This window comes from Takifugu rubripes, chromosome 20, assembly GCF_901000725.2.
Source record: "Takifugu rubripes chromosome 20, fTakRub1.2, whole genome shotgun sequence".
Taxonomy (NCBI): Eukaryota; Metazoa; Chordata; class Actinopteri; order Tetraodontiformes; family Tetraodontidae; genus Takifugu; species Takifugu rubripes.
In genome coordinates this window covers 9,741,713-9,766,852 of record NC_042304.1, presented here as the reverse complement: position 1 = coordinate 9,766,852, position 25,140 = coordinate 9,741,713, and the positions used below count along the sequence as shown (strand labels likewise).

Sequence of the window (25,140 nt, the reverse complement as noted above, 5' to 3'; positions counted from 1 at the left end):
AGATGGAAAAACTCCACAAATGAAGCCTACCCATGTCCCCTAGTAGAGGTTCAGACTCCGTTGTGTAATCTGCTCGTTTTGTGTTCTTTCTGCAAGGCTGAGCGCCGACAGCCCGTTCCACGCGGAGCTCGACTCGGAGCAGGACCGAAACATCAAGAAAGGGAAGATCCAGTTTGGGCGCTGTTACCCCGGCCTGTCGGAGGGAGCCCTGAACTTCATGAAGAGCAGCATGAATAACAAATCCTGGTGAGAGGTCCCTTTCAACGGTTGGGTTTTTTTTTTTTTTTTAATTTTGAGAAAATAACTCCCCAAATTACAATAAAAAGGTGAGAAAATAAAGAGCTACAAGTCAAAGATCAAACTAATTTCATGCCATTTATTTAGAATGATAATAGAAACGTCTGGAAACATCAAAAATGCCGTCGGCATCATGGTGGATAAAGGTGTGTGTGTCCTGCAGGGGGAGGCCCACGGCAGCGGAGTGTCTGCACAGCCCCTGGCTGAGGGCCCATCGCGCCTCACACAGAGGCCGCCAGTCCAAAGTGTGTTTCTCTACAGACAAGCTCAAAGAGTTCCTGACGCAGAAGGAGGAGAAGCGCGACCAGGTCCGCACAAAGCTCCAGGGTCCCTTCTTCCAGTAACACGGAGCGTTTCCCAACTACTGACACACCAGATGTGTCCCTTGAGTGTTTGGTCCCACTTTGATCATGTGATGCGTCTTAATGAGTTTCCGAGCATATTTATCCATTCGCTTGTACACGTGTGTGTTCTCAAGTTTCATTTGTTCTCCATAAAAACATGTCAGGGATAGAATGAGTCGAACCTTCTACTCTATCAACCCACATCAACCTTTTTTGCCTTAAAGTTACACATCATTTATCGGCTTTCGTGGGAGATTTAAATTTTTTTCTGTGACGTTTAAATGTTTTAATTTAGTGATGAAAGGATTGATTAAATGGCAGAAAAAGGACGTTCTTCCTTGGTTTTTATTCAGTCTCATTTGCAAACACACCGACAAACGTACGCACGTGAATATTCTCTTCAAACTGGATCTTAACAAACCAAAAGTAACCAAAAATAACCAAAAGTACATTAAATTCACACTTTTCACACCTATATTTTCTCACTGATTGATCCTAAGTCTAACAGAAGCCTCACACCTCCTTATTTGAGAACAAACATGATTCAAATTATCCCTCATAAATCAACACAACCCTCCAAATGGGCCCCTTTGTGCTCGTACTGGACACAAACGTTTGGTTCCACAGGCAAGAAAACGGTCGCCCTCTTATTTGGCTTCCTGAACTTTTTTGATTTCCTGTATAGAAAGAAGGAAAAAAGCTTTTGCTATCGGGATGATAATGAGTGTGCGATCACGTGTGTATTCACTCACCTCGTCCAGGATCTCTTTCAGCTCCTCATAGGCCCTCTCCAGGTCATCGTTGATTATGACCATATCAAACATCCCAGGCTCCTGACCTGGAGGACGTCATTGAATCAGCTTCTGCTCTTTGACTCAGTGGCCTGCGTGTGTGTGTGTGTGTGTGTGTGTGTGTGTGTGTGTGTGTGTGTGTGTGTGTGTGTGTGTGTGTGTGTGTGTGTGTGTGCGTGTGTGTGTGTGTGAGAAACTCACTGAGCTCCATGTCGATGCGTGCCGCCTCCAGACGTTTCTGAAGACTGTCTTCAGTTTCTGTCTGTCTGTCCCTCAGACGCTTCTCCTGTGGAAGGAAACATGAGACGGGACTTGGACACGGTCTGACAACTGTCCAAATATTCAAGTTAACTTGGAAGGAGTGTTACCAGGATGTCCATGGAGGGGGGCTGGATGGAGATGTAGATGGGGTTCAGATCCGTTTCCTTAATCCTCCTCACCCCCTGGATGTCCACGTCCAGGATGCAGATTAGATTCTGGGCCTGCACGTCTTCTATAGCTGCTTTACTGCAGAGAACCAGATCAACAGACAGAACAGGAGGATCCTCTTTAGAGCCTTTGATCCCTTTCATGTGTACAGGAGAACAGATCCAGGTTCATCTCTGCTCATTGATTCTTCCCTTGGTCTGGATCAGCTGTTCCATAGTTGCACATGTTTAAGTCCTTCGCTGCTGTTCTTTGTTAGACTTTATTTCACTCTCATTTAAATGAGTGTATTATTATCTATACACACGCTCGAGCGTCGGGATCGCTGGATTACTGTTTCGTTTTAGTCTCTGTTTCGTCTTCCTGTCCTGCCTCCTCTGTCCGTCTCAACCATGATCACCCTCATGTGTCTCACCTGTGTCTAATTGTCTCCGGGTGTATTTAAACCTGCTTCTCCGTCCCTCCTGTGCTCGGCTGTTGGTTCTGGAAGCGTCCTGCTAATGTCTTGTTTGTTTAGCTGGTTCATGACGGTTAGAATAATTACTTGGATTTTGGAGCGGGGTCTGTCTGCTGTTCTGGATTTGTCTTCCTGTTTTCACTGCCTGGTTGGACGGGACTGTAGCTGCTGTTATTTCTCCTGAAAGAATCTGTGTTAACAAACGGCTTTACGTCAGGTTTAGTGGAGCATTCCTCTGCCTCCTCCTGGATCTATCAACACTGAGATCCTAACAGTTGTCTCCAGCCCCGCAGGCGTTGAGGTAATCTCTGATTAACTGATCCGAGCTCTTCAGAGCCGTCTTCACTTGACGGTACGAGAGATTAAACCTGACGACAGCTGTTGAGCCGATCCGCCGCGCTGCTCTTCTGACCTTGTTCTGTTAAACTCTCTGTGTTCAGATTCTCCAGCGTTCCGCCTGACCTGAGTGTTTCCTCTGTCCCCAGAAAAGTCCAAGCTTTGGCTCAATTACCGTTGGCCAAACTCCGTGACTTAATCCCTCTTATTAGCCACCAACAATCCAACTACCCCGTTTTGCCGCCGGGCCCTTGTGATGATGAACATTTACCTCGTCCCATACATGTTTCCGGAAAACTCTGCGTTTTCGATGAAGTCTCCATTGTCGATGCCCTCCTGCATGGCCTCCCTCGTGGTGAAGTGGTAATCTGTGAACATCCAGGGGTCCGGAGGTCACGGATGATATCATTACAGGTCTAGTGAGAACACAGAAGCTCCAGGACAGCATGTATTGACCAAAGAGCACCCTTTGACATGCGTCCTCACAACAAACCGAACCTCTGGGCATCTAAAATAGCAGTTGAAGACTCAAACACGCCACTACCACCTATTGCTAATGGGCACTGATAGCATACAAGCATTAGCATGGCAATATGGAGTCAGGGGGACACATTAAGCAAAAATGTTGTCCCCAAAAAAAATCATTTCAAAGTCTTATTTTATCATTGGTAATATTTTTGAATGCTAATTCTTGCTCCATCAGTGCTTTAACAGCCATTGGGCAGGATTTGGGAGATGGGATTCTCTTCTGAGGAATACCAGGGGGCTATTTTCAAAAGCTTTTTACTCCAAAGTGTAGACTGATCCTGGATCTGTAAAATTTCTGTATCTTTGACTAGCTCCTAGATTCCAATGACAGTGTGCCAGGTTGATGAAAGTAACCCCCATCCTTCTGCCCTAATCTCTCTGATTGGGAATCACACTCAGGTCACCTTCATCTGTGGGTTCTGAATCATTTGGACACGAAAATGAGGTTTCTAAGTCCGAGGAAAAGACGTCTGCTACGGGCAGTAAAGTAGCCCCCAGTAGCATGGGGAGCTTGTTCAGCCCTATGGAGAAAGCAAAAAAGGCACAGAAGAGATTTATCCCTGTATACCAACGCAGCTACACATGCTACACGCAGTTCACTTGGGAGTAAAAGAGGCGTGGGTCGAACAGGAGGGATGATGGGAAAACGTGGGACAGAAACAAGAGGTGTCAAGCGCTCTGTTAGCAAAGTTCTAAATCAAACGTTCCTGCCCCAGCAAGCAACCCGAGCCAAGTCTCCTGTACCTTTTCCATTCTCCTCCCCTGGTCGAGGGTTCCTGGTAGTGTCTGTAAAGAGATGATGTCATCATCAACTCCCAGAGGAAGACAACGGTCCATTGTGTGCTTGTGTTCTGGAAAAAACCTCGCCATATGGGCTTTAACGGTTCTTAATTATATTAAATCATTCTGTAAAAATGGCACAAGACAATAGGTGGCCATAAAAATAAGTGACCCCTGGAGTCCAGCAGGGACCTGTGTTTGATCCCTGTTTTATTTCTTTAGGAAAACCTGTCATCTTCTGTTTATCCTTTAGCAAATATAGAGCTCAAACCTCAAAAATCTGTTCTGGTCCATCGACCTCATCAACAATTCTGAAAACTAATCAGTGATTATTCAGGTCTGTGGAGCCAGACGAAGCTGTTGAATTCAGTTAGTGATATTTGCTGCTGATCCAGCACAGTTCCCGGTGGGCCAGCTGCCCCACTTCCTCCTGAGACAGGACGCTGGTCAAACAGGGAAACCCACAGACGTACGCGACACGCTGAAGCCGAAGACGCCCTCGTGCTCCTTCATCAGCCTCTTCAGCAGCGTGCTCTTTCCCGCTCCGGAAGGGCCGCTCAGCACCACGGGCCTCGGTCTGGACATGGCTCTGACTGGGGATTATAAGAGTCCCTTTCAAATGTGGTGAAATAAACCTTTCTATTTTTACATTTCTGCGGCAACCCTGTCAAAGGTCAACAGCTATCCTATTAACTAGCATAATTTGAAGTAAAGCTAATCCCCCGAGCTTCCACACGGTCGGGTGGGCATGGAGAGCGTTAAAAATGGATCTGTGCTCTTTCTCTTCTGTTTAACATCTCCACTAGCTGGCACCCTGAAGTCTTTCTATCACGACATTAAAGCCCGTACGGCGTCGTGTCGGGACTATTTTATTCCTCCGAGTCTGACGAGCATAGAGCAGAAGTGTGAATGCACGGTCCTCCCCGACTACATCTGAAGTGAATGAAAGGAGGCATTAAGGTGCGACCAGGGCATTTATACACATCTCTGGGGTTCCTTTGAAAAGGAAGGAGGGGGTACATGGAGAACCTTAAGTTCCACCTGAGGATCTGTGTCAGAACAATAAGCAAAAGGCACATTTTGTGTGATTATACACAATAACCCCTTCACGCTGATGCTGAGTGGGCAGACAGGACGAGATCCTGAGGTTAATGTTCAGGCTGCCTGTAAATGATGTCCTGGCAGGTCAGTCAGCCCGGTTAATACGACGCACCCGGCTGCTACTAAAGCTCCAGGACAGGCGACCCGAGACCTCAGAGGACACTTTTAAATCAAATCAGAGCTTAAAAATGACAGCATTTGATCAAGTATTCATATTTGCACACACTCGTGAAGAGTTGTTGTATCATAGGAAGCCAGATCAGGTTCAGCACCCCAGTGATGGAAGTTTAGAGGATCGTTTGATCGTTGCAGCTGATTGGCTGATGAATTTCTAGAACTTATTTGTTAAAAGGGTTTTAAGAATTGAGCAAATATTTACTCACCTTCTCTCGAGCTGTTTGTTCAGTCTGTGTTGTTAAGATGTTCAAGACCAGAAGAGCCTTGAGACGGGCGTCTTAATGGACTCCGTGTGTGTGCGTGTGCGTGTGCGTGTGTGTGTGCACGTCAGGCTGCTCACTGTCAGTCTGAATTATCAGCACCTCCCTTCAGCCGGTCCACAGTTGCAGGTACGCTTGTGTTCCATCATGTCATAAACTAACACGGAGGATCTTTTGAAGAGGACATAAAAAAACTTATTTCATGTAATTAGTCTAATTTATTTTCATGCTGTGACTGTTCATCATGACATCAGTCAGGGAGTCGGAGGGCTGGAGGTGGAGAACTGTGCGGTCCTGTCAACACAACACACGTGTGTGTCTGAGAAGTGGAAGCACATAAATAGTTCTTGTCTGCATCTTCTGTGGATTGTGTGACCAAACCTGACCGAGTGGTCTTCATTTCCTGACACGGGAAAGCTCAGAATAGCAGGATTTAATGCCCTTCCAGTCCGACTGGCCTAATCCCGCCCTGACCTAATTCTCCAAGGGCAAATGGCCACACGGCACCTCCATAACAACACAAAATCTGCCCGTCAGTGAATCCCAGCAGGTAACAATTCAGACTAAAGCACAGCAGCGTTTAACCAAACTTTTTAAAGCTGTAGGGTAGATTTTGTTCAACTGATCTAAAGTATAATAAAAAACTTATGGGTGTTATAAGTTTTGTGCTTATAAACCAAGATTCATTTGGGGGATTGGTTATATTTTATGGGGGAAAAAGTCTCTTTTTGCGCTCTGTCAGTGGTCCAGAATGTTACATTTTTATAAATCTACTGTCAGAAACTAACTTTAAATTACAATAAAATGTGTGCTGTGTTTTAGTTCAGGAGTGAAATATTTATATAAAACAATTGGTCTCTGGGAACACTCAATTGTGGAGAAATCCCTTATGTACCTCAGCAGCCACCGTACTTTAACTCACTCACTGTGATGCTTAAAGAGACGAAGACGCCCTTGAGTTAAGAGATGTAAGGAAAAACACGCAACTGCAGCAAATATAATGAGTTACATCGCTGCTAAATCATGAGCCAACAACCGCGAGGACATAAGATTTATTGTGGTAACGTTGGTAAAGTTTGAGAGGACTGATGCAAAGAAAGACAAGAGTGGGCAGAGACGAGAGGAGCCTGAACGTGATGGGATGATTGGGAATACGTCCAGCCTACAGGAGTTACACCAATAACCAAAGACGGCAGCAAAAACAGACCTCTGTACAGTAAATACGGCCTAGGTTTTCAGCTAGTTCACGTCGTAAACACACACCGACTCAAACACACACAGAACTATGTACATGTGCTTTGAGTCTGATTCTAGCACACAGTTTTGTCCTTCTCAGAATAGAAAATAACAATAATAAAAGTGTCATCATCCCAAAGCGTGGTTTTAATATTTAGTTTCATTGCCTGAGCTCTCCTTGCTTGATTTCTCATCTGATCCGGCTGCCGTCGCAGCCCGGTGCTGTACAGGAGGAAGGTCAGAGGTCACGCTTGCTGTTTTTACAGGTAACTGTAGAGCGAGGACAAGGAGGAGGAAGATTCTGACAGGCCAGCTGCCCATAAGTCCATCCCTGATTGGTTAAAAGAGAAGCCTCCCCTCTACCCTCACGGTTCGTTGGCGTCCGTATCACAGAAAGACTCGTCTCAGGTCACCGGGCGAGGTGATGGTGTTGCACTGGGGACACAACTTCTTTGCTCCCTGAACAGATGAATACATTTAACTCAGTGGTCACTTTAAATCCTGAAGGTGTTGATGTGAATTTGATGTTTTACCAGAGTCCGTAGCCAACACTCCTCACAGTGAACATGCCAGCACTGGATGGAGGTGAGCGGGGTGGTGTACGTGTCCTGCACGGGGAGGCAAACAGTGAGCTGCAGTACAAAAGGCTGCCGCTAGATGGCAGCCAACTCTGAAACCAGTTTTGATATAGTAGAAACACCTTTGCAGATTAATTGTATCACCAATTACCAGCTAAACCTTCACTTATTATACAGCAGTGAACAACTTATTTAGAAAATTTGGAATATTTAGAAATCATATGAAACATTCTTCTAACTTGCAGGAACTACCTGCAACAGGAGGAACCTGATAATGAAGTCTGGACGTTCCATTCAAAGAGCAAAGTCAAACATACATTAAAGGAGCTCACTTTAGGACTCACTTTATCTGTTTTTTGTTGTGCTGTGTAGACCATCTGTATATTTCATGAACTTTGGGAAACTTAATCCAGTTTTGGATGCAAAAAAGATCAGACAGATCACTATTTAGATCTGTCAGGTGTTTTAATCATTAATGGGCATTTTACAAAAATGCATGTGGATTTTACACATATTTTACATATGTATTTGTAACTATTAGGCACTTCATTTTTTTAATCCTTTTTATTAGGTTTCACTGGCAGAAAATAAAAAAGGAAAGATTTGAAGAGCACTGAAAACCACTGAATTGCATCTCACCATGCAGATAAGGCATTTAAATCTGTCTCCTTTCGACAACTGTTTCTCCAAATCACGTATGCGCACTTTAAGTGCATCCAGAGTAGTCAGCGGGGAGTCCTCTGAGAGCCTGCACACACACACACACACACACACACACACACACACACACGCACGCGGGCGGACAGAACAGGAGGTAACAGGAAGGGTGATGAGAGAGTCAAGCAAACGCCGGAGAGTCATTTATAAATCGAAGACAGATTAAATTATTCGCTGGCCAACACGGACACTGAGCATGAAATTTATCAGCAATCACATTTGGTGCATTCGCCGTCTCATTTATCACAGACCGGAGGGGGGGGGTGAGTCGAGGCAGTGGGGTCCTCATAAAGGTGGACAAACACAGCCGTAAGCACAATTACAGCTGGGAGCGCGCGTGTGAATGCTTCGCTACAGTATGTCGTTGAGCGTGGTGAAATGTGTGCACGTGCACGCGTCGCCCGCTGTGACCTTGATCGATGATCTCATTGCGCTGATGTGAGGGTTGACAGTGCGGGGAGGGACGGTTACACCTCCTCTGCTCTGATTGGATGAGTTCTGTCCCCCTCGCTCTGGATTAAATGTATTTTAACTGGTTTGACTGGTCTCAGAACAAAAACAGCTTAAGTGTGTCGCGTTTCCCGTGACTCACGTTTCTAACTCGGGGTTTCTGCAGGTTTTGGGGAGGCCGGACCCGCTGCAGTCCACTTTGTCCACGCTGCTGGTGGACGGACTCCCTGAGTGAAAGATGGACAACAAAACGAAGGTTCAGTTTCCGTCCAGGTAGACGTCCGTCAGTCAGTCCGACCAGAGTTTCTCACCTTCGTTTGACCATTTTGAAAATTCTGGTTTCAGTCTGGAGTCGGACACCGCGGTGCTGCTGCTGCTGCTGTTGGAAACAGACGAGACCTTAGAAGAAAACATCAACTGTGGTTGAAAAGGGAGCATGTTTCAAAAGGAGGGGTGCGTACTTCGCCGCTGACTCCTGGGAGCTCTCTCCTGGGCAGGGGATGACGTCTGTCTCTGTGTATCTGAGGACAAGATTAAAGGAAATCTCCTTTTCCCGTCTATTAAACAGTTTAGTCTAGCGATGTGTTTCCTTGAAACCTTTCCTGTGAAGGATACTGAGCTCTGCCGTACTCCAGAGTGTCGTCTCCGTCCACGTCCAGGTCGGCATCGCTGTCTCGACATTCCTTAGAAGTTGTGCTCACCAGGACCGCGTCTGAGGGGACAGGAGAATGTCAGAAAAGCTCATGGGCGCTGGTAGGATAACGACACTGGGCCGCGGTTCTTTAAGGTCAGAGTCACTGCAGGTTACGTCTGCTGCCTCCTCCCCCGTCTGTCAGCCTGCCTGACACGTTCGCAGGTCAGGGCACCGTCAAGGAAAAGCTCCTAACCTCCTAATCTGGACTGAAAAGTTCAACGCATTTTGCGGCCGCCGCACCGACACATTATCCACCCTCCACTGAGTGAGCTCACACGAGCGCACCCTGATGTCGCGCTCACCTCTGAGGCCCCGAACTAGCGTCGTCATGTGCAGCCTCCTCCTTTCGTTCCACTCGTCTTCGGCCAAGTCCCCTGAGCCCTCCTGGAACAGACAGGGACACAGCGTTTACGGTCACGTCTCCAACTGCCTGAGACACGACCAGGTGACCCTGGGGGCAGGATGTGAGGTCAACCTCAGATCCGTCACCTATACATGTATTGTTTACTGCTGGTTGGTGGAGTCTGTCCCAGTGTTTACAGGGTGAGAGGGAGGAAGACACCCTGTACAGCTCACACACCCTCACACCCAGGAACCAATCAGAGTCTGATGTTCCTGTTTTTGGTGCTGTGAGGCAACTGGACAGAACCCACACAGACACTGGAAGAACATGCAAACTCTGCTATTAGGAAAACTGAGCTGGGCTTGAACCCAGAACCTTCTGTATGTGCTGACAGATGAAAACACACCTGTCCATCTTCTGCTTTTTTCCTCTTCAGCTTCCCAATCCTGACTGGAGACAGAAAACAAACACGGTGACTTTAATTAGAATCCGAACAGGCTGTTTTCATCTGTTTACAGACTGCAAAAAAGGAATGAATAATGATGAGAAACTGCTGCTTTGTTGCGTGTTTTCCACTGTTAAACAGTGTCAGTGTCACTGTGGTGTGTAATGGTGCTGAAGAAGAGGCTCTGCAGGACTCCACGTGAACAGATTCTGCTCTGGCCTCATCTCTGACAAACAACCAGCCCCCTGAGGGGGTTAAAATCAGGTCTTTCTGCACCTCCTCCTGCTCTCTTCTCAAATAAAAGTTAATATGGCAGAACACCAACTGCACCGCCACCCCCGCCCCAACCTCACTCGCTGCACGTTGCATAAGGGGACATTAAGTTTTAGGGTCGTCTAATTCCCGCTGTCATCCAGCGGGGCCCCCAGGGGCGGGTGCAGGGGGTGATCCTGACCCCTTTTTGCCGCCAATCGCGGCGGACATAATGAGGGTTAAAGAGACGGTCACAGATGAGGAAGAGCTCATCAAAGTTAGAGAGGGGAGAGGAGAAAGGTTGATTAATCAACACAGGAAGGCCGCGCTCCTCTTCCTCCTCCTCTTCCTCCCTGACATGTATTTAGAACCTCATTATGCTGTCCTGTGCTAAAGCCCAATAAAGGCTAACGGCCCTCGACAGCGGCGGCGGCGTGAGCAGGAGAGACTCGGAGGTAATGATGACAGCCAAAAGTGAGCAGCAGCTCTAAAGAAACTCTGCTCATCTTCATCACCGCCAGTTTGACGCTGTCATATTCACTATAGTTCCCCGGGGGCAGATGCTCCAGGTCCGAGCTAGCGCTAATTCAGCTCCCTTCAACTGATACAATTCATATATATGGATAGATCAGGGTCTCTTACCATCTTGAATGCAGTCTACGTGGGCTCCAGCACTGTGGGGGCGCAAGGGGGCAGATTTGACGTAGCACCTGCACCAGCAGAGGTCATCGACTGTTAACATATCAAGAGGTCAAAGTTGAAAGGTTAATAGCTCCTCTGCTCGTGTGGGCGCTAGGCCAGAGGTGGTGGTGGTGTTGGGGAGCGGTGAGAAGCAAAAAAAAAAGGGGGGGTGGGGGGTGGATTTGATCGCTTGATAACAGCGGGAGGGAAAACACAAAACTGGGTGTGTGGAATGTTTTTTGAAAAAACAAAACCTGGACGGCATTTTTTAATTCAAAGCCATTAAAAACAGGAGGCGACAGAGGAGCTCTGAGCAGCAGCCAAACACAACAGAGTAACCACGTACCGTTCAGCCTGGTGTGTCTGTTGGCCCGCACACGCAGGAACGTCTGTCAGACACACAGAACAACACGCTTCAGGGGCAGAACTCAAACCCCTCAATACCTCTTTTCAATACGGAAGAAATATTTAGCATCGATTTTCTCCTTTTTAAAGCTCAATGCGAACATTTTGCGATTTGTTGTGCGGAAGAAATGACCGACCTGGTATCGGTCCGAGTGGGCATCCTCAGCTGGCCGAGGCGGCGAGGTGGGGGAGCCTCCTTCACGCTTGATGTGGAGAGAAAGAGAGAGAGACTAGAGGAAAGAATGGGGAGAGAGAGCAGAGACAAAAACGGTCAAAGGGAAGAGACGGCTGCTGCTCCAGCATCCCCAAACCCCCTGGTTGTGTCAGCTGTTTACCTTCGGCGTCCTGGCGGTGTGATCGTGCTGCACAGGAGAGCCGCTGAGGAGGAAACGCACACAGGAAACAAACGTGTGTTAAATCTCGAAGACAGATCCGTCTCTACGTCCTCTAAAATGTATCATTCAACTCATAAATATTCCCTGCCTTTACGATGTTTGAGTGTATTCCTGCTTCACAGTTTATGTCACACAGATACTCTACGCATACACACATGTCGTCAGATTTCTATCGTTGTGAGGTCTTTTATAGACATAATCCATTACCCAGCTCTCTACTCCAACCTCTTACTGTCCAAACTAACCCGCTGACCCGGACCCAAACCTTAAAAGCATGTCTTAATCATCAAACGTTCAAACCTCTGAAGTTGTGGGGACCAGGCAAAATGTCCTCACTTTGCTCATAGAATGAGTGTTTTTGTACACAATAGGTAGCAAATATAAGGAAACACACACACACACACACACACACACACACACACACACACACACACACACACACACACACACACACACCCTTTGTCCCTGTGGGCCAAGTTCAATTTGAAATCATTACTGTCCACGGAGCGGTCATTAAGCAGATTTAGAGTATAATGTCTTTATTGGAGGAATCATTCTTCTGTTTTAACAGCAGGTAATGTGTGTGTGTGTGTGTGTGTATGGTCCTCCTATGTGTGGTTTCCCACTACTTTGAGTGAAGTGTGTGTGGGACTCAGAGCAGCCATTATCAGGACATTATCCAGCCACAGTGAGATTTGTGGCCTGGAGGCTGTAATATGAAATATGTAGAAAACGACGAGGCAGCTTGTAAACACTGCACGCAGGTGACAGAAGAGAAGAGACACCACCTGGGGAACCCGTGGAGATGCCCCTGGATACAAGATCTGTCAACACTAACTGGCATTAACGCTGGATCACAAGTGGACGTTATCCTGCTGGCGGCAGGGAGGTACCTGATGTGCAGCTGGGCCACCTTGGACAACTCCTGCTCCATGTGGTCCTGCAGCTCTCCTGGTCGAAGAACAACCTGGCAGACTGGACATGCTGGGGCCTGGCTGTCATAGAACCCCTTCATTTTACCTGAGGACAGATAAAAGGCGAGGGAGAAAGGAAAGGTCTTTGATCCATCCACCTACTCAGTGTGCACGTTGATGCATACCTGGACGATCAATTTTTCTAACGTCACTGTGGGAAACGGAGGACGAGGAGGAGGAGGAATATTGTTCAGCAGAGGTGGAGACTGGAATCAGATTGGATCACAATCCAACAAACTTGAATCTTCTCTCACACACACACACACTCACACTCACACGCACACACCGCCACCGTTGTCAGTGTTCAGACATCATAGGCTGTCAATAGGAACATTACCCAGGAGGCCCACTTGGCCCATTGGGCCCCACTGATGGATTACTGCCATAAGCAGGCAGCTGGGAGCCGTAGGAGCTCCACTCTATCAGGATTTTACCTAGTAGATGAGGTGATTTACTCCTGAAAGCCATCAATCATACGAAGAGAGCTGGTAGGCATGATACACCTAATTTCCGATGCCTAGGCAAAGCAGATGGGAGCGCGGAAAAACAATTTCAAACTTCTGAATGAGACAGCAAACAGATTAGGATTCCTGGCTCGGAGGTGTGAGGGGCTCCGAGGGTCCTTGAGGACCCTGTTATCCAAACTCTGGTGACCTCTGATGGCGGTGCCTATCAGCGAGTGGCATCCCCCCCGACATCAGTGGAGCTATGAGGCCCTGTAATGAGGTGCCCGACGGGACAAAATGGCTTCTAAATAAAACATGGAGTGGAAAAATAGAAAGCAGAGTTGAGTGTCCTTGAGAGAATGACAGTCTCTCTCTCTCTCTCTCTCTCTCTCTCTCACACACACACACACACACACATGTCTTTTTTGCATCCCCTGGCTAAAGGCTAAATGACTTTTCCCGACACGCATCGAGCGTTCCCCGGCTCTCTGCGCTCTGCCGCCCGGAACATGCAGGCATCAGTAAACAATGAAATCTCTGGGCTGAAATTGAATTTATAACCACATTACCAGCGCAGATAACGTCTCGCAATGGCGCCGCGATAAGAGCGATGGGATTTGATTTTCAGGTGTTTTATTGGTCCACTTTTTGGATAAGCACCCCCTGGTGCTACAGCATGTCAGCCCCCTCAACCACCCCTTCCCCACTTCTGTCCGTCACTTTTGCTCCTCACAGCGCCAGATTAGCGTATGTGTGCGTGTGTGTGTGTCTGTGTGTGTGTGTGTGGGGGGGGGTGTGTGTTCATTCTGAGGCCTGACTCAGTTCTTTTCTCTTGTAAGTGACAGCTGTTGGTTGAAGACCACCTTTTTACACGTCCCCCCTAAACCCACCCACCCACCCACACACGCACGCACGCACGCACACACACACACACACACGTGTGTGCCCTGTGTCCTGGCCCACATAAACCCTGTCAGCATCAGTCAGCATCAGCTCTTCTTCATCCTGGGGGGTCTCAGACACACAACAGCAGGCTGTAAAACCAGCCTGTGGGCCTTGTTAACTGTTCCCTCACTACGGCAACTGGCTCCAGAGGACGGTCCCTCTCCGCCCGCTCTGAGCTGAGGTTGGCTCCTAATGGAATCGTTGTCTCTGAACGTGTTTTCGCGTCTCGCCACCCCAGGAACTCCTTTCCTGGATGTCTCGCCGTTGACCAGCTGCTGTTTGCTACCTTCACTTAATGACCTCACATGGGACGGTGCATTTTTGGCCAGTTTTACTGTAATTCTGATAAAACAATATGTCTGGATTTGCGCAATGAGATTCTTATCCACTTGAGATCACTTCAAATTCAATAAACCCTTTTCATAATCACTTTACAATAGCACTTTTTGGTCCAATGGAAAACAAATAAACATCTTTCCGCACAGATGAAAGTTCACTAAAACACCCAAATACCTTTTCTATCTTATCTCAACATGGATTTGACAAGAACCCATCCCCGGGAGGGGGGGGGGGACCCATCAAAACCTTTCATCTCTTCTATCAGGCATTACAAGATAGTTTTGTTTCCAACCAAACAAGATATCATCTCCCTCATCTCCGTGTGTGATTGATGTTGAAATCCAGCTCCTATTGTTCTGCATCAGGACTCGAAGAGATCAGAATACCGCTGACAAATCCTCAAAGCACCCGACCCCCCCCGAGGGCCCGGGTAATGGCCGATGCCAGCGCCCATATGACGGCTGCCAGTTCTGCTGATGCAGACGGAGCGGAGATGCCTAACATGACCTTTAGTGAATGCCACATCACATCAGGCCTGGATGTCACCGGCTGACATTATGCCGGGGCATGAAAAGGCTGTTCTGCAGGGGAGACATGGTGACGAGCATCCCTCCCCCCCCGGCGACAAACCTGAGGACGTGGTATAATTCTGATTGACGTGAAGAGGGCTGGATGGGTTTGACTGGCAGGAGAGACCCGAGAGGTTTTTGGTTCTTTTTTGTTGTGGCGCTAGCGACTCCCTCCGACCGCCATCATTATCCCAACCATCAAACAATTCTTGAAGCACATCAGAAATCCCTCCATAAAGTCGTAACAAGCGCCGCCTCTGTGCAACCGGTAGGCGCGCGGCTCTCGGAGGGGGGATCGTAGGTAACGCTTGGCGGCTAACGCTGAAGCGCTGGGCCGTGTAGGCAGGTCCTTGGCACCCTTTCAGAGGAGTTGGAGGACTATAAAACCTATTGGCTGCTGCCACACCTGTACCCCACCCTATCCCGCGGCCTGCTTCCTATTTAAAAGCATCACATGCAGGATATTAGTCAGGGTTTTTTGCCATCTGTGAGGTAGGAGCGACCTCTGAAGCGGAGGAGGGGAGAGGGGAAAGTATGCGGGCCGCCGTTTGTTTTTTATTGGGGAAATAATGGCCTATTGAGAGGTTGGGTATTTAATGAGCAACATAATAGGCCCTGTACTAACACATCTGCTACGAGCAGAGTCATTTCCTTGGTTTTCAAAGGCTGCTGTTCTAGCCTTTAAAACAGCAAGTCCAGTTCCCTTTGACTTAGTCCTCCTATATATCTGTTTCATATTAATTGCTAAGACATAAAACACCAAGCATGCCGCCAGGCTTCAAACCTCACCCAGAACATAAAGGTACACTTCCTCTCCTGGCCTGACCTCGAATATCTCACTGCCCAGTGCAATTCCAGCATCTTTCAATAACCCCCCCACTCTGCAATCAATTGTGTTTAATGTATTAAAGACACTTACCACAACCACCACAACCTTTGCCCCTTGCACAAATCGATGCCTCGTTACACCCCCTAATGATCATTCATTGACTAATAAGATCTGTATCAACCTCTTGTGGAGCATTGATTGGCCTTTTGGCCTCTGCGGCGCGTCGACAACAGGAGGCGGCAGCTGCGAGTCCTCCGGAGTCGGATGATGAAAAAGCTCCTGGTGGGAATGGACAGAAATCCTAAACCCCAAATAGACTCATTCTGAAGCACCTCAGGCCAAAGTCCTTTTCTTCTGCCGGAGAAATCGATGGACATAACCTCTCTGACCACGGGTCAATCAGAACGCGAGCCCCCATTTTCTCACGCCCGGGCTCCTCGTTCCTTTTCTCTCTCATTTGCTCCAATAGTCTCTCCAATTGTTCCACCGGGTGCAGGCGTGGTTCAGCATCGGTGTCTCCAATCATCTCATCGACGCAGAGCGGACCCTGCAACTTTGCGACGCCGTCCCCGTGACCACATTTTCCTTGTGGGGACCCGGGGGCAAAGATCGAACCCTGCCTCCGCCTAGTTCCATCCAATCAATGCGGCCCTCATTGAGATGCATGGCTCAATGATCTTTGATAGCCAGTTGCAGATTGGAACGAGGTGGAGGAAGTTGGAAGAGCGTCCTCAGGTCTCAGCTGTTGATATGAGGCTACTTAAAAGTTAACTGATGAGGAGACGTGAAACTTCATAGAAACTGGATATGAAATGAAAGAGAAGGAAAGAACAGAAGAGCTGAGGAACCAAACATTACACACCAGAAACCGATAAAGGCCTCAAAATCCTCCCGAAATGTGAACAAGCTTCACGACATTTGGATCGCTCCGACATCTGCCTGCCGTCTGGCCGTCTGCTCGGATCAGGAAGTGACAGGGAGCGTCGCAGGAGTTCAACGGCGGCCTGTCAATCACCGGGATGCCTCGTCTGGAGCGAGATACTCGGAGATCCTTCACTTCTGTCAGTGAGCTGCAGGCGCACGGCTGTCAAACTCACTCCAGGTTGGTCGGATCTGACTGAAGGAGAGCGGGTTTATCTTTACGCATCCCAGGTGCAACTTTCGGAGAACGCAATCCTACGCAAAAGATAAGGGCGCCTCCCGACTCCGCGGCCATTTGCTGAAAGCAACAGCGGCCGTTTGATAAACGCCTTCCTTCGGATGTGATTAAGTAACTCATAAAGAAGCTGCTGAGAGGGTCGTATTTTGCGTAGCGTTTCAGTCGTTGCAGATATGTTTCATACACATGAGAGAGAGATAAAGAAGCCAATAAACACATGACGATCCCTCATTAGTCTAATTAGATCGACTCCCAACATACAGATCACCATTACTCAGGCCACTGATTAATACACTTTAATGCTCTCTCTGTCTCTCTCTCTCTCTCTCATTATTCCACCTTCTTCTCATCACTTCACCCTCATTTTCTTTTCCCCGTTCCCTCTTTCTCTCAATTAGTGTTTAATAGGGAGAAAATGAGGCGACGGCTCTGTTGCTTTGTGAAGCACTCCACTTTTCTAAACAGCGCTGGACAAACAGAGTGTGCTGGGTTTACTGAGGAGTGTAATTAAAGCAGCGGCAGCGATTCTGCTGGCCTCCTCCATCCAGCAGAGCTCTGCTGTGTTCCACACTTCATTCCTCTGCCCAGAAAAGGGCCTTGGAAATAAAACGGCGAGCGGTCACACCTTCAGCGTTGCATCAAGCCCCCGACTCTGGAGCCAACTCTGACACATTCTGACGCACCGAACTTCACCAAACGTCACGCTGCCGCCTGGTTTCAGAAGAGTCGGGCAGAGGGAGTGAGCGGAAGGGTTCGCTTTATTTGACTCATTGCTGCTGTTGTCAGGTGCACGCGGCGCTTTATGAAGGCAAAGATGAAGTTTCCAGATGGTGTTTGGAGGTTTTTACACAGATGCTCGGCTGCACTTTCCTCAGAACACCAGCTCCGTCGTTTCTATCCAGATCAGCTCAGCCACAAAACAAAGAAAAGGCAGAAAGGTTTGGAAAAGGAAGATTTGGAAAGAGCAGAAAAATGTAAAATGCAGCTACATGAGATCAGATTAGGTCAACTTTTCCTAAAAGATGACCTAAAAGAAGGTTTATTAATCCTGGAAGTTTTGTGTCCCTTTACATGCCGACAGCGGTCCGATTCTTACCCACAAACCAAAAGAAACTCCAACCTTCACGTGTAAAATGTGACTGTTTTACATTATTGTCTTCACAATAAGCTTCACAAGAGATGTTAGCTCTTTTCTCAAGAGTTTTCATTGATTCCAAGGAAATAACCCCAGAGAAAACCCATCTCCCAGCCAGCTCCTTCGAGTCTGAGAAAACGTAGACGTGAAGTGAGGAAGGACTTAATAGAAGTGTCCTTTAAATAGAATGAAAGAGAAAAATGCTTCGAAAAACTTTCTTCATTAAAATGTATTTGTATTTAATAGAAATAGTTTGTAAAATATTGTGTCCGTGTTGTTAAAATGTCAGAATGATTTTATATTGAGCAGATGAATCGCTGCAGCACACACACACACACACACACACACACACACACACACACACACACACACACAATCCCATTTCTACATCACCCTAACTCCAACCTAAACACCTCAGCTTTAAAACCACCTTTAACCCTTGAAAATAGTCCTCTGAAGTTGAGGGGCCCAGCGAAATGGCCCCACTTCACAACTATAGCCCCACTTTGCTAGTATTTTGGCACACACACACACACACACACACACACACACACACACAGTCCATAATACTGAGGAAAACACACTCTCACACACCTGTCCCACATACACGCAGGAGAGCGGCTCAAAGCGAACAGAATGCTTCAAAGCTTTATTAAAGCCTTTGTTTTGTGGAGGCAGAACATTATCACCTCACAGGTGCCCCCTCCCCTTCAGATAAGATCTGATACTGTCAGAAAGTGCGCTGACTGCTGCTGGTAGAGGAGCAACAGAAGCACCTGGAGGTGCGTGATCCACCTGTGTTTGGGTTAGTCACACTTCCTAAAGGATGTTATTGCGTCTGCCTGGATGGAACGCTCAGAACAGGTGAGCGCGGTTTGGGTTGGGAACAGTGGAAGGACACGGCTGGTTGGGAGGCTTATCTGCAGTAACAGAGCGGTAAAAGGCAGAGCAGCGCTTCAAGCCATGAACGAAGAGGATGACTCCTTTGTTCAGGTGAAAGAAAACCACATCATAAATAGAAAAACAGAAAGATTTAATATAAATTTAGAAACAGGTTATTACCCTAAAGGTAATGAAGCTTTAGGGTCACCCTGCCCGAGCAGAGGAGCACCTCTAGTGATTAGAACGTTTTAATATTGGTATGCTGTGGATTTTAACTTAAAGCATTTGACTGCATGGATGAACATACTTCTGTATAATTATGAACATTAGCTAAAACAGCTTTTCCCAGATTTTCTCATTTTCTGGCTCATTTTCAAGTTAACTTTATTACAAAGTGGAATGTGAGTAAACACTGAGCTGCGTTTCTGAGGAATTTAAAATACTCAACTTTTAGTACAGAAATGTGAGTTGTATTGTCCTTTTTGGCACATTAGTGTAAATTCTCATTTTTTCCCACTATATATTGATCTTTAGTTCTTAATCTACTTATTATCGACAGATGTTGGCTTTTTTGTTTTTTTGTGCAACTTACACCCCATGGCTGGCATCAAAACCAGGGCTCCATCAGGAGGAGGGGGGTCTATCTCACTGCTGTAAGCAGACTCGATATCAAAAATCTTTCTAATCCCGCAGTTTGAAACCTTTTGTGTGGGAACAAAAACATTTGTTTTATGCTGACTGTATAATAAATCATGTTTTTACAGTTTGGGGATAAAAGACATGGTAGAACTTGCTGCCTGCGGTATCCCAGCAGCACTTTGGCTCTAACTCCTTAACCTTGGAACCCAGTGGAAGGATACATCGATAAACAGAGCTGTGGCCCCGTACACGCACCGGTTCAGCTGTGAAAGCGCAAATGCGCCCATACGCTGCGGCGTAGCCGTGGTGAGAGCATCGCACTGTGAGCGCAGTCGATACGCCCCCCCGATCTTCTCTGTCAGCAGACAAAGCAGAACAAAGAGGCCTGTGGGAGCACCAGTGGGGATAGATCTTCTCCTCTGTGTTCTCGCTCAGCAGGGTCACACAGTTCAATCACCTCTACTTGACTGATCAGGACCTCTGGGCCGCTGCCCTGTTTGAGACCGGACCCCCTTCAAGGTCCAGGACCCCCAAACCAGCCCACAATCCACCAGACATAGAATCACAGATTTTGTTCATCATCATCTTTGATTAAACCCCAGCAATATGGCTGAAAATATCACTTCCACTGCTCACAAAGCATTAAAACACTGGAAATGAAACTATTACATGAAATGAGAGTGAGATAATTCTACTGTGCAACCATATATTAACAGGGAAGACACACTGCAAAGCAGTCATAGCCAGAATAAAGAGAATTTTTTATGTTTTAAGCCACTTTTTCTCTTCACTAACCAAAAATAACTGACTTACAATTCAAGTAACAACAGTTTCAAGATGCAGTGGGCTGAAACTTTACAAAAACTCTAAAAACAGATACATTTCCATAGCTGTAGGTACCGGACAACATTCTAAACTCTGCATTTCATAGATGTAATGACGGAAGGCTGCTGTATCTCCTCTCCTCTGGGATGTTGTAGTAGCGCAGTCCCTTCGTGTGCTATGCCGGTGACATTAGCATTGAAACAATCGGCAGCGTGCGGCCAACAATCACTCAATGATTGATTTATAATTGCACTAATGGGGTCGCGGCTGAGACAATGGGATGTGTAAGGCAGAGTCCCTGCTCTCACTCAGCCTCACGGCCTCTCAGCGGGCCTGCCGTGCGCTGCATGTGTGGTCTGCAGAGACAATTAGGGCCATCTCCATGCTAATAGCAGCCTGTAATGGATACTGCTGAGCCTGCCAGCCGCTCTGTGTGTTTGCATATGCATGCATGCATGTGGGTGGGTGACGGAATTTTTGCATACGCGCATTTCCTTTAGTGTGAGGGTCTTCCTGTGTGTGCTCATGCCTGCCCAAGCAGCAGCCTCCTCTCCACCGAGGTAAACCCCCACCAGTCCTCTTAGCTCAGCTCTAACCCTGATCCACGGCCACTCATTAGCACCACAATAAAGCCCTGAGACGACACATAAAAGGTTATATACTGCTGGACTGCTGTTTTCCTATCAATTATCCGGCCCCTGATTTATGGCCCTGGCCGATGCTATTCTCAGAGGAGAATTAGAGGAGTGTTTACACCCCAAGCACGGTGAGGTGAGGGGTCAATCCCGGCAAACTTTGACCTTTAAGGCAGCCGCGAACGGGCGGATGAATCGATCAGATGATCTTTATTAGAGTGCACGCCTGAGTAATCCATGCTGTTCCCTGCTGACGTGACACAAGCATGTGTTCATACAAGCACTAAAATGCTGCTGCTTCCTCCCCAGCCATATATGTTATTTACAGTTTCATGTGCACCATGCGCTGACTCAAGCGCAGCACGTGCGCAGACTCCAGTAAGGGGCCACAGAGGGCACAAATGCTAAATTTGAATGGTTACAAACACGATTTCACTGTATATGACCAGAGAAAGCTGCTGCCAAACACAGTGAATGATGATGTTGTGTTGTCAAGGTAAAGCGATCACGTCTGACATGCATTTGACATGTGGGCAATTATCAATCTGTTCCACAGCTGTAAGACCTGCAGTAACGCGAGTGGCGTCCTCCAACAAGGAGGCAATAACGTGGAGGCAGAATCCCATAGACGTGCGTGAGTTCCTGGCGGCTATTCGAGCGTGCGGGAGCGGTGTGGTCTCTGCCGCGTGTCCCTGTTGCCCCTCAGCAGCATATTTAACCTCAACGTTTGGTCTTCCTGCCCTCTTTATCGGCCTGACTGATTTGTTAGGCTCCGGGGACGGAGAGGAGGATGTGTGTGTATGTGTGTGGGGGGACTAGGGAGTTAAAGGCAGATTTCTGCAGATTGAATCAGGCACAAACACACACAGACACACACACACACAGAGAGTGAGTCTTTGATGTGAGATCAGAGGCAGCAGTGATGCAAGTCCATCAGGTGTGTGAAGAGAGAGATTGAAGGATGGCTGGAAAGAAAGGCCGTCTCTGTTAAAACAAGGCAGTTCTTTCAACAACCCCTTCATCCTGCACTCATTATGACCCTCTCTCTCTCTGTCTCTGTCTCTCTTTATCTCTCTCTCCCCCTCTCTCTCTCTCCCTCTCTCAAAGTGGCGCTGTTGGTGTGGGCCAATCACAGCAGGTGGTGGAGGCTGAAGATGTGTTATGACTGTTGCATCAGCAGAACATTCTGTCGAATGTCTAACAGGTGTTGATGGTCACTGCAAAAAGATCCTCACACACACACACACACGCGCGCGCATACGGCCTGCTGCCAGACTCACAGCATTCCTGTCTCCTGCGAGCCGTGTGGTCCCCCAGTCTGACGCTGCAGAACACACACCGATCTGCACGCTGCATTCACAAACACACCATCTTGCGTAAAACTGAGAGGAAAACACTTCCCTCGCTCCCAAAATCACTAGATGAAGGGATCGAGCAGGGAAAGGAGCCGGGAAGCCTCTCCCCTCCTGCCAGGATGAAAGCCTCTTTTACTTGGTGGAACTTTGGAAGAACAAACTGGGATCACAACAGGAGGAGGAACCGTCGACCGCAGCGTGCCCTCACATCAAACAGAGCCGCCATTAATACTGCAAGGCTTCCTCCACGACGGTGTGAAATCACGAGCCAGACCGCCCATGTGGTCAGTGTGGGAGCGCAGGCTGACGTAAAAACAGTCCGAGTGAAATCCACCGCACACGCTGCAGCGCTGAGTTTACTCTTATAACCATGTAATAAGCAGCAAAGTCTTCTCTGAGGCCTCAGATGAGTGACTGATAACATCTGTGTGCGTGTACGTGTGGGTGGTGGTGTCGGGGGGGGGGCACATCCTCCGGGTCCACCTGATCAGCAGCCCTGGGAATTATAGCGGCAGCAACCGCTATATGTGTATGCATGAGTATCGAGTGGCTGCCATCGATCTCCTGTAGTCTGGTGGTGGGACGTAAACAGGGTGTCTTTCAACAGGAAGCTGCCGTCAATACGAGCTGGCGCTGAAGACCACCACACGGAACGCACGCAACAACCCCCCTCCCCCCTTATTAAACCAGCGTGTGACAGTACCAAAGTATTAGATGTGCCGCATAAACAAATACGCAAAAAACCTATAGTTTTTGTAGCTTTATTGACTGTAATCCAACGACAGCCGCCTCACATCACAACCTGTCAAATCACTCAATCACATCTGACCACTTTGTTGATGTAAACACATAAACAGTCTGTAATGCTGATCGGGTACTGATTACAGGATCAACAGAGTATTAATGCTCAACCAGAGGGTGCAGCAATACACACTTTAATCTCAAAAACTCGACATTCCGCCATCTTAGCCACACAAAGTCAAACTGGAACGTAGGATGCGTCCCAGTATGGGATGGATTAAACTGCTTTTGCAAATATTGCAGTGTGAGAGTGAGAAGAAGGTGACCGCAGCAGCAGATGTGGACGGACAGGAGAATTGGAAGGGTGTGGCAGGTTTTTGTCAAACTGGTCCCAGGAGCCAACCTCTGCTTAGTTGGACAGAGGGCGACTGTGTTCCTCCTACTGTTCCGACTGGAGATTTTGGCGCGTTACAAGTGTCACGACGCGGGGGCTCCCGAGCATCTGGGCCCAGTTATCACAGGTCTCGCTTTATTTTGACGCCACACACACATACACACGGCTCAGTCAGCATCTGGCCGCGGTGTGTTTTGTCAGTTTCCCCTCGTGTTTATGTGTCTGCTTTAGCTGGAGTTCAGACCCAGAGCGGGAAGCATCTTCCTGAGGAAAACAAGCACGACTCGCTCCAGTGAGGACATCTGCCCTTTGAAAACCAGCCCGGCTGTTTGAACAGCTGTCAGAACACGACGCCTATGTCAGACCTTCCCCGATAGCACGGGAGCAGGTCGACAGGGGACGGACGGGCGATGATACACTGTCGCAATAAGGCGCACCACGTCTGCGGGAAGAGGAGCTGCTGTGAACACCTGAGCTCAGTGGCAAAATGTGGTTCCAAAAGTGAGACGGATCTGTTTGGGATTTTATCTGACATCAGTGAGCGATCACACAAACATAACAGCAGTATTTGAAAGCATGAAGGCGGGCACGCTGCTCATAACCCCAGAAGATTCCAGGCTCAACGGTGGCGGCTTCTGAAAGTGACTGTCTGCTGCTCAGTCGAGAGGAACAAGTGTGTGTCAGGAGAGCGGTCGCGGCGCCGCGGCGCTAAAGCTCTTCCTTTGCTTGGGCTCCGCGCTAATTGGATGGAGCCGGAAAAGAGCCGGGACGGAATCGGGACGCTCGACGTCCTGCTCCGCCATCTTTTAGTCCCTGTCAACGTCCCCCGCAAATGAGATTCACAAAATTTAGGAGGTGAAGGGAGCGTGCACGCCCGAGCGCGCAGAGGGAACACTGTCAGACAGACACACCTCTCGTTCCATTTCTGTCCTTATTAAAATTCCATATTGAGATTCCTTCCCGCCACTCAGCCTCCCTGGCCCTGTCACTCAGCCACCAGCCACCAAGTTTCACAAACACACACACAAACACACAAACTTTTCTTAAAACAACTTGTCCCTGTTTCAGCCCTTTAAGCGTGGGATGAAAGGCTCCTTTAGGTGATGTATATGAGCGTCTGCATCGGTGCCTCCCCCTCCTGTCTTCGCCATCTCTGGCGCCACCCGTTTCTCATTGTCATTATTTTCAACGGTGTCCCCCTCTGATCTGCCGAGCCTTTGGGTGCTCGCTCTCTCTCTCTCGCTCTCTCTCTCTTTCGTTCTCTGGTCCCTTTCATCTGTCAGGCGCTCCCCTTGGCGACCGCCACTGAGGGAGTTTGATTTTCCCATCATGCCTAGCATTGCCTCCCTGACTCCCGGCATCGTATCCACCCCTCCCCGCAAGGCGAGCGTCGTGCCCCCGCATTGTCGGGCAATTATCCCCGGGAGTAATGAGGAGCGTCTCTCCCTCGGCGGCGCTGACTGACACCTCTCCCACTCATTTGTCAACAAATCAGACGGCTGGTGTGGGCAGCCATATTGAGCTGAGGGTTGTCGCTGTGAAGCTCAGGCTGAGGCGCATCGCCGCATTTCTCCCTCCCG

At 48.2% G+C, this 25,140-nt stretch overlaps 3 protein-coding genes and 1 long non-coding RNA gene across 8 annotated transcripts in view; 2 read left to right on the top strand and 2 right to left on the bottom strand.

Annotated features, from left to right (window-relative positions):
- Positions 1-967, top strand: part of obscna (obscurin, cytoskeletal calmodulin and titin-interacting RhoGEF a) — a 29,418-nt gene extending 28,451 nt beyond the window's left edge. The window contains exons 81-82 of the mRNA XM_029828417.1: positions 97-246; positions 461-967. Of these exons, the coding sequence (XP_029684277.1) occupies positions 97-246; positions 461-641 (331 nt within the window). The 3' untranslated portion in view covers positions 642-967. The remainder of the gene's footprint in view (positions 1-96; positions 247-460) is intronic.
- Positions 968-969: 2 nt separating this feature from the next.
- On the bottom strand, positions 970-5,578 carry guk1b (guanylate kinase 1b). 2 transcript variants are annotated; one of them, XM_003974181.3, is made up of 9 exons: positions 5,444-5,578; positions 4,433-4,552; positions 3,924-3,965; positions 3,584-3,700; positions 2,923-3,019; positions 1,801-1,939; positions 1,634-1,718; positions 1,394-1,479; positions 970-1,318 (listed from the first exon to the last, which is right to left on the bottom strand). In XM_003974181.3, the coding sequence occupies exons 2-9, from the start codon at positions 4,542-4,544 to the stop codon at positions 1,289-1,291; spliced, it is 708 nt and encodes a 235-aa protein (XP_003974230.2). In that variant the 5' UTR covers positions 4,545-4,552; positions 5,444-5,578; the 3' UTR covers positions 970-1,288. The 2 variants fall into 2 exon arrangements, with proteins under 2 accessions (XP_003974230.2, XP_029684278.1); XM_029828418.1 differs by lacking the exon at positions 3,584-3,700.
- Positions 1,950-4,194, top strand: LOC105417940 (uncharacterized). The gene is made up of 2 exons (XR_965388.2): positions 1,950-2,667; positions 2,756-4,194. It is a non-coding gene; the product is annotated as an uncharacterized lncRNA (long non-coding RNA).
- A 955-nt stretch (positions 5,579-6,533) lies between the features above and the next one.
- Positions 6,534-25,140, bottom strand: part of rnf220b (ring finger protein 220b) — a 21,147-nt gene continuing 2,540 nt past the window's right edge. The window contains exons 3-16 of one of the 4 annotated variants that reach the window (XM_029828804.1): positions 12,587-12,713; positions 11,634-11,676; positions 11,436-11,528; positions 11,240-11,282; positions 10,855-10,944; positions 9,922-9,965; positions 9,475-9,556; positions 9,094-9,190; positions 8,940-8,999; positions 8,790-8,857; positions 8,621-8,705; positions 7,951-8,059; positions 7,267-7,341; positions 6,534-7,192 (exon numbers count right to left, since the gene is read on the bottom strand). In XM_029828804.1, coding sequence (XP_029684664.1) covers positions 7,121-7,192; positions 7,267-7,341; positions 7,951-8,059; positions 8,621-8,705; positions 8,790-8,857; positions 8,940-8,999; positions 9,094-9,190; positions 9,475-9,556; positions 9,922-9,965; positions 10,855-10,944; positions 11,240-11,282; positions 11,436-11,528; positions 11,634-11,676; positions 12,587-12,713 — 1,088 coding nt within the window. In that variant the 3' untranslated portion in view covers positions 6,534-7,120. The remainder of the gene's footprint in view (positions 7,193-7,266; positions 7,342-7,950; positions 8,060-8,620; positions 8,706-8,789; positions 8,858-8,939; positions 9,000-9,093; positions 9,191-9,474; positions 9,557-9,921; positions 9,966-10,854; positions 10,945-11,239; positions 11,283-11,435; positions 11,529-11,633; positions 11,677-12,586; positions 12,714-25,140) is intronic. The other 3 variants (XM_029828805.1, XM_029828806.1, XM_029828807.1) reach the window with 3 other exon arrangements.

Coding starts and splice junctions, on each gene's coding strand:
- guk1b (XM_003974181.3), bottom strand. CDS start 4,544: ATGTCCAGACCGAGGCCCGTGGTGCTGAGCGGCCCTTCCGGAGCGGGA. Junction 1,719..1,800: donor CCCCCTCCATGGACATCCTG/GTAACACTCCTT, acceptor TTCCTTCCACAG/GAGAAGCGTCTGAGGGACAG. Junction 1,480..1,633: donor ACGCATCGACATGGAGCTCA/GTGAGTTTCTCA, acceptor GACGTCCTCCAG/GTCAGGAGCCTGGGATGTTT.